General features: G+C 47.7%; 1 protein-coding gene across 2 annotated transcripts in view; it reads left to right on the plus strand.

Moving 5' to 3' along the window:
* The first annotated feature begins 1336 nt into the window (after nucleotides 1-1336).
* Mmd (monocyte to macrophage differentiation associated) overlaps nucleotides 1337-9566 on the plus strand; it is a 28201-nt gene continuing 19971 nt past the window's right edge. The window contains exons 1-2 of one of the 2 annotated variants that reach the window (XM_059271506.1): nucleotides 1337-1606; nucleotides 8998-9079. In XM_059271506.1, coding sequence (XP_059127489.1) covers nucleotides 1581-1606; nucleotides 8998-9079 — 108 coding nt within the window. In that variant the 5' untranslated portion in view covers nucleotides 1337-1580. Of the gene's footprint in view, nucleotides 1607-5853; nucleotides 5972-8997; nucleotides 9080-9566 lie in introns of those variants that run through there. The other variant, XM_059271507.1, reaches the window with a different exon arrangement.

The raw sequence follows: 9566 nt of genomic DNA on the forward strand, positions 1-9566 counted from the left end.
GTGTGCAGCTTTGGAATGGAAGTACCTGGAGCTAAAACAAGGAAACAGATATCCGCCTAGCCAGCTCCATCAGTGGACTCAGCCCTGGAGATCAACAGCCTGACCTAGCGCAGTCAAATTACTCTCATATCCTCCTTTGTTTGTGTTCCCTTATGGCTGACTGATTTTCCATGCTGCCTCTATGCACACACCACATTTTCTTTCTACATCCTTTGATGGACACCTAGGCTGACTCGATAACTTAGCTATAGTGAATTGCACCACCACCTTCCAAAGCCTTGGCTTCCTTACCTGTGAAACAAGTAACATGATGTCGATTCCTGCCAAGATCAATGCAAATTGTTGTGGAAAGTACCTCTAGGCACTTAAAGAAAAGGAAACTAGAGAATAGTGGGTGAAACAATTCCCCAACTTTGGGATGGTTCATTCACAGCAAGCAGAGTAAACGTTCTTATGAACCTGGCCCTAGGTACCTCAGGAAGGTGTTTTGAGGAGTCGGGGATGGGTGTGAGCAGGATTACTGGAGGGGAGCACACCTAGATTCCAGGAATGGTCCTGCCAGGCTCTGCAAATGTCAACCACTTTCCTATTTCCAGTATTCCTGAGTACGTCCACTACCTCTTATCTCCTCTCTCCCTATAAACTGCTCTTCTGGCAGTTCACTACTCTTATCTCCTCTCGCCTTACAAACTGCTCTTCTGGCAAGCCCTCTTAGTTTTAAAAAGGGTTCCCCAAAGAGCCCCGATTTCCTTGGGAATTTATTAGGTTAAAAAATAGAGAACAAAATGGGTGATGTAAGACGACTTGTCCAGGAGAATCTCTCTTTCTTAGAGACTCCAATCTCTACTTCACACGATGGACATGTTAAAAACTTGTCTTCACGGTAGCGTAAACGGTGAAGAAATACATGGAAGGAAGGACGCGGAACTGAATGAAGGATGAATAAACGGCACGGGGCCAAGATTAGAAGGCAGAGAGAGGTCCCTGCTTGCTGCCACTTCCTGCACAGCTGCTTTTAAGATCTTGGGGCCATCTCCTACACAACGTTTCTTCCTCTTGGTTTCAGCTCACCCGGCTCAAAGCTTTAATGCAGAGCACCGCCCTTCCAGCGCTCCGCCCCTTTCCGCTAACCACGCCCCTCCTCCGTGAGGTTCCGCCCCACCTTCCGAGCTTCAGGGGAAATGAATGGCAGCGGAGCCGCTTGCCGCTCCGGGTATTGATTGGCCACCGGGCGCGGTGACGCGCAGGCGGCCGCGGGCGCACGCAGAGGGCGGAGCGGGCGGGGGCGGAGCCGGGCATCGGGGCGGGGCGCGGGCACCCGGGGGCGGAGGAGCCCGGGAGGCGGGAGGCGGGAGGCTCCGGGGCCGTTTAAGCGGCCTCCCTCCCGCCCCCAGCCGCCTGCTCTGGCTCCGGCCCTGTGCTGACCCCCGGCGTGGCCCACTCCGGCCCAGCCCAGCTACGCGGCTCCCGCCTGGCACGCCGGCGGCCTCGGGAGCAGCTCAAACCCATGAGGCCCGCGCGCCCCGCCGCCGGTGCAGACGAGACGGAGCTCCCGGCCCCCGCGGAGGAGCGGAGGATCAATGCGGTTCAGGAATCGATTCCAGCGGTGAGAGCGCTGCAGGGCGCGTGCTCCATCCCGGGGAATCCCGAGCCCTGACCCGGACCGGCTCCCGGGGAGACCCCCAGTCCTGCGAGTCCCCCTTCCTCCAAGCTGCTTGGGATCTGTGCCCCGGGACTCCGCGTCTGCCTTGCCTCCTCCATCGGCTTGCACACCCAGCTTGGCCCTTGCGCTCCCCATCCAGACATGGCTTCTGCTAGATCCAAGCGCCCTACCCCAGCCTCAGAGCCCCCTAGTCATTCAGGGCCTTATGCAAACATCCTTGTACAAACCCCAGTGTGAGATCTCTTGGGGCTGCTCCAGCACCCTGTGGCGATATTTGTCTTACTGCACGGTAGGGGGTCTGGCCTGAGCTTTTTAGGTGTTTTGTCTGTGACTGGCCCTAGATACAGGGAAACTGAGGCAGTCTTCCGTGCATCCAGCTTTGCCCGATGGTGTTGTGTCTAGTGGTTCTCAGGCTAAGGGCCCAGTGGGATGCTATTTGGGGGCTTTTTGGCAGGGGTAAGTTAGCATTTCAGGTGGAGAGACTTGCCTTTGAGACGCCTGTCTTTAGGAAATGGGGAGGAAAAACCAAGAAGGCACCACCGAAGGCCGGTCGGCTGCTCTACACTGGAGAGGTGGTGGGAACGCCCGAACTGGAGGGCCACGGTGGCCCTTCTCTCCAGGTACCTGCCTGGAAGGAATGATGAAGACTCTGGCCTATTGTTCCCAAAGAAAGCTCTGGGCTTTTCTTTTTTTTAAGTGGGTGAAAGTTCACCCGTCGGGTTTCTGGTAACTCTCCATCCCTTTGTCTGAGCCTGGCAGCCAGACACATTCCCAGCCCTTCACCACCACCAACAGGCTAGCTTACTGTGAGGTGCCATGGAATCCAAAAGCAGAAATGCGTGAAATCTTCTAAGCAGGCTATTGAGTTTGAAGTAGTCCTCTTTCGTCTTTCTTCTTCTTCTTCTTCTTCTTCTTCTTCTTCTTCTTCTTCTTCTTCTTCTTCTTCTTCTTCTTCTTCTTTAAATTTCAAAATGTAAACTCCCAATTTAGTTTTCTTGTCTGGTCTTTTCACCCATTTAATAATGCTTATCTCATTCCTCACCAGTCCAAAAGTGTAAAGGGCTAATACATACAAAGGATGAGTGTGGTCTTTGACATCAGGCAGAGGGGGATCAGCTTGAAGATTTGGATTGCCTTCTGAATATTGCTTATTACTTGGCAGCTGAGTGACACTATTCTTGGAGGGGAACTACGTATCCATGCCAAAGGCAAAAGGGACTTGTTCTTTCTGGTTTAGAACCTCGTGGGTTTAAGAGAGACTGTAACATGTGTGAACCTCATGCCCTGTGTGTGTGTGGTTTGTTTGATTTGGTTTTCTCCTCTGAATGTCTGTGGGCTTCCTGGTTTCAGAGAACAGTGGCTATATTCTGAGAAATTACTCCTTCCCGTTTTGATCAAGAGTTTGTATTTCTTTTCTGTCCCTTTGAATACTTCTATAAAAAGGAGGAAAGTGTCTGTTTTTGTTTGTTGCACCAACATTCAAACAGCTCTAGAATGGAAAAATAAAAACCACTTCAGCTGATTGAGCAGTCTCATTGATGGACAGAATTTGCTGTCATCTTATTTCAGAGTCTTTTACCCATTCGAAAATTAGAAAACACAGCGATTATCTTTTGGAGTATCATAGAATGTAATATTTGAGTGGTTACATGTTATTGTACTCCACCAATATTAGTGGTTTCTTTCTTGACAATCCCTAAGTCTCCTCTGATTTTGATTGACATAATCCCTCCATTATCTGTTTTTCTATTATAGTCTAGATTGGAAGGCTATTTATAAGCATCAATTTGACTTGAAAATAAGCCTGCAAATACAAAGTAATGCTAGAAGAGTCCTGATTATTATGATTCACACATTAGAATATTGAAAGTAGTTTTCCACATATTCTTGTGTTCATTAAACACCTTGGTGTGCATGCACTATAGTTACATGCAGGTCGATTACAGGGAGCTACGGGGGAGGGGATGACACACTGTCGTCTTTGAACAACATGCTCTTTTCCCTGATGGATGTGTTGGGACTTAGTTGAGGAACAGTTCATTAGACCATAGTTTATGCTCTGCCTAAATAAAAGAACACCTTTCAGATCCACTCAGAGTGGACACTCAGTGGTTATTGTGGCTTTGGATTCTCTTCCAGACTCCTGCCGTTTATATGGAGGAAGATTGTAAGGGAACAGTTAAAAAAAAAAACAAAAAAAAAAACAAAACAAAAAAAAAAAAACGTGGCTCCTAAAAAAAAAGTAGGATATGAAAACATTCCTCTGGGATGCAGCATATTTTGTACCTTGCTTTATTCCTTTCAGTCTAGTCTCTCAAGACACCTAAGCTTGTGCCTGTCTCGTGTGCGCGCGCGCGCGCGCGCGCGCGCACGCACACACACACACACACACACACACACACACACACACACGCACACTCACTTACTCCTTCCTTTCTATAACATCTCTGACCTAATAGTAACTGTTACCATTCAGTTACTGCCCGTTTGTGGCAACAACTGGCTGGTACCTGCATATTTGTCGAATTAAACTAATAGAAAAGCAGATAAGTGCCGGGCAGTGGTGGCGCACGCCTGTAATCCCAGCACTCAGGAGGCAGAGGCAGGTGGATCTCTGTGAGTTCGAGGCCAGCCTGGTCTACAAAGTGAGTTCCAGGAAAGGAGCAAAGCTACACAGAGAAACCATGTCTCAAAAGAAAAAAAGAAAAGAAAGAAAAGCAGATAAGTTTGAAGAGTAACAAAATCCTCGTCCAGAGTGCTGCAGATAGGCAGAGGCAGACCTTGGAGTTCAGTTTCTTATCTCTGCAGCCACTGTTCGATCACGCTTTCTGTCTCTCCACTGGAAAAGGATCGTTCTTCCTCAGCCCCAGCTGTCACTACCCTACGCTCCTACTGAGTGCGTGGGAAAGCATCTTCTTCACAATCTAAAGCATATCTGATGTCTTTTTGGACCGGTTCTTAGAGCGTTGAACCGCAGAATGGGGTGGTCATCTATCTTCCTTCTCCCATTAGTAATTGCCAAGAGTGTCATCACAGATAGTGGCACTATCTGAACAATGTCATACTCAGTCCTAAAAGGAAGCTAGCATGGTAGCAGGTGCTGGGCATAGGGTCAGTTAAAGCTGCAGCATCCGATGGCGTTGAAGGGGCCTTGGGGATCTTCATTGCCTTGGCCTTGGAGTTTTCTGTTCATAAGACTCAGGGTTCTTCTGGCTCCATGGCTTGTCTGTTGTCCTTCTCTATGGATCCCGTGCAATCTCAGCCAAATTGACTATGGCTTATCTCCATAGCTGGGAGGGCTGTATTTTTATCCATCCATTCAAAAATTATTAATTAAGCTGCAGCAAAAGATGAGCATTGTGCTCGAAACTGGAAATAAAATAGTGAAGACCACCTTCATAGATTTGTGTTATAGTGTGAAAAGATGGAATTAAAAAGAAAATGTTTAGGGACCAAGTTCTTGCTGTTACGGTAAGAACTCTGCTTTATGGGTAAGGCCAAAGTCATACTTTGTGGCATCTGGAAGATCTCTTAGCAGGTAACATGAGTTAGCTTGAAGGAAGAGAAGCAAGTCGAATATTCTAAGGAGAAATAAACAGTCAGTGCCTTCAAGCGGATAAGGCCTTCCTGCGTCAAAGGAACAGAAAGGAGGGAGTATTAGCCAGAGGGCAGATAGACAAGGAGGTGGTGCCCCAAGCTTGGAGAATAGCTATTGAGGCTTGTGGGTCAGGGGTGCGTCGAAGTGTTACCCTAAGCATTTGGGGAGGCTGAAAGATAGTTTTCAGTAGAGGTGCATGATATGATCTGCTTTTAATAGTTATGGCTGCCATATGAAGAAGAGTCTGTCTTGGGACAGGCAACAAGGCCAGTTACGAGGCTACAATTTCACAGGTAGGAGATGTTGCGTGCTGGTCTTGGTTTCAGTTATGTGGAGTTGCAGTGGTGAGCTGATTTTGAATGTATTTTGAAAGCGCTGTTGACAATATTTGGACCTGGGGAGTGGGCAACAAAGGAGACTCAACCCGTGGGGTTTGGTCTCATGCCTATGAATTCTGCTGGACGAGCTGCAGTGCCGCAGAGTCCAGGGCTGTGGTCTGGATTTAGTGTGTTGATGCATAAAGGTTGGTGCTGAACCGTTCTTTCCCTCCATAGCTTTGGAATTCTGCTGTGGGGCAAAGAACACATAAGAATAACCCAAAAGCCGGAGGCAAAGGAGAGTATTGGGAAAGAAAGTGGCTAAGTCCCGCTTCACTGTTCGCCTTGCGGAATGTGATTGCCACGCCCAGAACGAAATCAGAGCCCCTGCAGGTGTGTCCATCCAATCCATGGCCCACGTATGTTTCAGGCTAGCTGTGAATGAGGCCTGAGATGTTTGTAGATGACAGTATCATGTCACGGTGTGAGAAGGTTGGGCACCCCTGCAGCCTGGCTACTCTGCCCAAGGCACTGAGTAGCCATTAGGGTGCTTTCTCATTAGGTACAGATGGTTTCCATAAATGGGGGCCCTTTTTCTCTCAACCCTTTTTCATTCTTTTGGGGGTTGGAGAGAGTAGGCTCGGAGTGTGGGAGTTTGCATTTTGCATCTGCTTTTCCATTTAGGTCTCTTAGGATTGGTTTCTTCGGAAATTGGAGGAGGAGGAGGCTTGATTGCACTCTGGCAGATCAAGAGAAATTGAAACATTGTATTATTATTTCCCAGCAGAACAATTGTGCCCTCTTTTCTCACTGAGCTCCAGAGAGTACATTGTTCCCCGGATGGTTGCATTTTACCTTTGTTTATAGTATAAAGCTCATCCATCCACCGGGACAGGGTATGTCGACCACAAGAGAGGAATGTCTTTCTCTGTAGCTTCTCCTTTCTTCCCCTTTTTTTTCCCTCTTTCTTTTTTCCACTGCATGTGTATGCACAGATGTGTGTATATGCGTTCATGTGCATGTGTGTATTGTATGCGTGCACATGGAGGCCAGAAGCCAGCAACAGGTGTCTTCTTCAATCACTCCAATAGTTTTTGAGACCGAGTAGCTCACTGAATCTGGCGCTTACTGAGTAACCTAGGCTAAGTAACCAACCAGTGATGGGGATTTGCCTGTCTCCATCTTCATAGCATTGGGATTACAGGTGCGTGCACCAATGGTGCATGTTCCGATGCCTAACATTTTTTTTTTGAATATGCATACTGGGGATTGAACTTGTCTCCGTGCTATGCTTGCATAGCAAGTACTTTGCCCCCCCAAGCCATCTCCCCTCCATCCCACTTTATTTTTAACCTGAATGATTTCTGCCGGGCAGAGACTAGCCGACGCGTGGCCACACAGCTTCTTTGCTTGCAGGAGAAAATGTGAAAGCCTATCCCCCATGCTGTGTAATGGTTTGACTATTTTTAGACTAGGGCTGCTTGAGATATAAGTTGCTATTTTAGTCAGCAGCCTGGTGGTGGGTAGACAGCTCCTGCTTCACCCTACATGGAGCACTCTCGGTTTGATCCAACGTCAACCATTTTGGAAGCTCATACTCCACCCTTTGAAATTCCTAGTAGGGTATGAGCCTCGGAGCTCAGTTGTTGCCTCTCGGGCTGAGGATGTGGTGGACCCTCGGGTGCTTGGGGCATTATGAAAGCATTCTTCCCCAGGGTGTAATTATTTTTCTTTCTACTAATAAGAGCTACAGAGCAGTGCCTCCGTCCCATAGGAAATGAGTGATATAATTTAGGGGATTGCCAGGGGAAAGGAGGGTAAGCTGGGACATGTACATCCACGTGCGAAGATAGCTTGGATAAATTCTGAAGCTACTAGGTGGGGTCATTTGTTCTTCAAGCTGGTTAGTGGATACACTCAGAAAGTTCATATAGGGTCTAGCTAAGCAGCTAGTCCAGGTGAAATATCTTCACTGTGCCATGTCCAACCTGCACTGGGTATGGGCTTTTCGGGGACTACCTCTTGTGTCTTCCATTATTTGATCTGAGGATACCAGGTTCCTCCTAATTGGGGGAAAATATTAGTTTGTCTTTTGTTTGAAAAAAAAAGTTTTAAAGATAGGTCAGATTGGATATTGGTAAACAAACAAAAACAACCTCCACACTATCTGGATTTTAAAAATGGCTTTTTTGTTTTGCTTTGGGTTTTTGTTTGTTTGTTCATTTTGGATTTTTTTTTTTGTTGGTTTGGGATTTTGGTGTGTGTGTGTGTGTGTGTGTGTGTGTGTGTGTGTGTGTGTGCTGAGCATGTTGGCAGGTGGAGCTCTGGAATTTCAAAGCTGTCAAGGCTTTTACCCATTTGTTTCTCTCTGCCTTCTGCTTTGCTCTTCTCTCCCTCTCCCTCTCCCTCTCCCTCTCCCTCTCCCTCTCCCTCTCCCTCTCCCTCTCCCTCTCCCTCTCCCTCTCCCTCTCCCTCTCCCTCTCCCTCTCCCTCTCTCTCTCTCTCTCTCTCTCTCTCTCTCTCTCTCTCTCTCTCTCTGCACACGTGTTAACCTCCAGAGAATAGTCAGATGATGCAGACATCGCCAGAGCCTGGTTTGAGGGTGGCGTTAGGTGGGGTTAGGTTTGGAGGGCTCTCTTCACCCTCTTGCTAGATTGGAACAGCAGTCTTCTGGACTGCACATTTTCATCCTTCTGCTGATAAATGGTAAGGTTAGCTTGAAGGGAAGCCTGGGCCGTGAGGATCCGTGTGGGTGTGCCAGGCTGTGTGTATGCATTTTAGAGCCACAGCATCAGGTACTGATAATGTGTGCGGTGTTTGAAGCAAACTCTTTTCACTCGGGGAGAATGGAGGTGAAAATGTGCCTCCTTGTTTAGGTGGCCTGGATGTAGCCAGGTATCAAATAAGCTGCCTGGTGCCAGAACAGGTAATACAATACAGGGAAACTAGTCTGGTAGGCCCTCTAATGTGGGGTGCAGGCTCTCCAGATCTGCATACATAAAGCTTCACAAGTTCCAAGTGAGAAAGCAGAGACCTTTCAAATACAGCGTGTACTCTTTTGTTTAATGACAATCACTAAAATTCGGGGGCGGGGGGGGGGGGGGAGCAGAAATCCTTGCTCTTTTTTTTTAAGATTTAAAACTTGGTTATGCACCACCCCTTTGATGTGGAAGAGGGGGTACAGCTGAGTTTGATAGAGTTTCTGTTTGCTTTTGCTTGGCACGAGGTTTATCTATTCAGCAAACTCAAGGGCTGTTTCATTAAATAAACTAGATGTTTGCTTTAGATTCAGTGCTGCGGGCCAAGTTGACACCTCTTTAGTGGTTTTTGTTTTTCTTGTTGATAACAGCAACCTTTTCATTTAGAAGAGAAGGTCAGGTTAGAGTGTGTCTCATGTGATGGCTTCTCTGTTTCCATAGTTTCATGAACCATCGGGCCCCAGCCAATGGCCGCTACAAACCAACGTGCTACGAACATGCTGCTAATTGCTACACACACGCAGTGAGTACAGCTTCTCTGTCTCCATCCTTCACTCAGGGCTGTGGTGGGACAAAAGCCTTCTCTAGTGACTTCAGCACAAGTGATTGGAATTGCTCATCCTTGTGACCGGAAGTACCGGCGTGTCAGTGCTGGGTTTTACCACTAGAATCTGAAAGTTGTGAGCATGGAGAGTGCATTGGACACTCTAACCCATAGCCCATATTCTCCTGGACTTGTGTGCCCCAATACATCCTCAGAAGAATAGTAGGAAGTAAGTCCCCGCTGGTGAGGGGACCATAAAGAAGCTGGCTTATGGATGCTGTGGCACTTGAACACAAGGTACTGCTTTTTCAAGACAGCTTGCTGCTGGGCTTACTTGGCAAGGGCAAGTCATGGTTTGTTGAAAAGGAGAGGTTTTTTTTTTTGTTGTTGTTGTTGTTGTTGCTTGGGTCTTGTTTGTTATACCAAACGATTCTCTGAGACAGCGAGGCTAAATCTTCTCACCCTC

This window comes from Peromyscus eremicus, chromosome 8a (assembly GCF_949786415.1).
Source record: "Peromyscus eremicus chromosome 8a, PerEre_H2_v1, whole genome shotgun sequence".
Lineage (NCBI taxonomy): Eukaryota > Metazoa > Chordata > Mammalia > Rodentia > Cricetidae > Peromyscus > Peromyscus eremicus.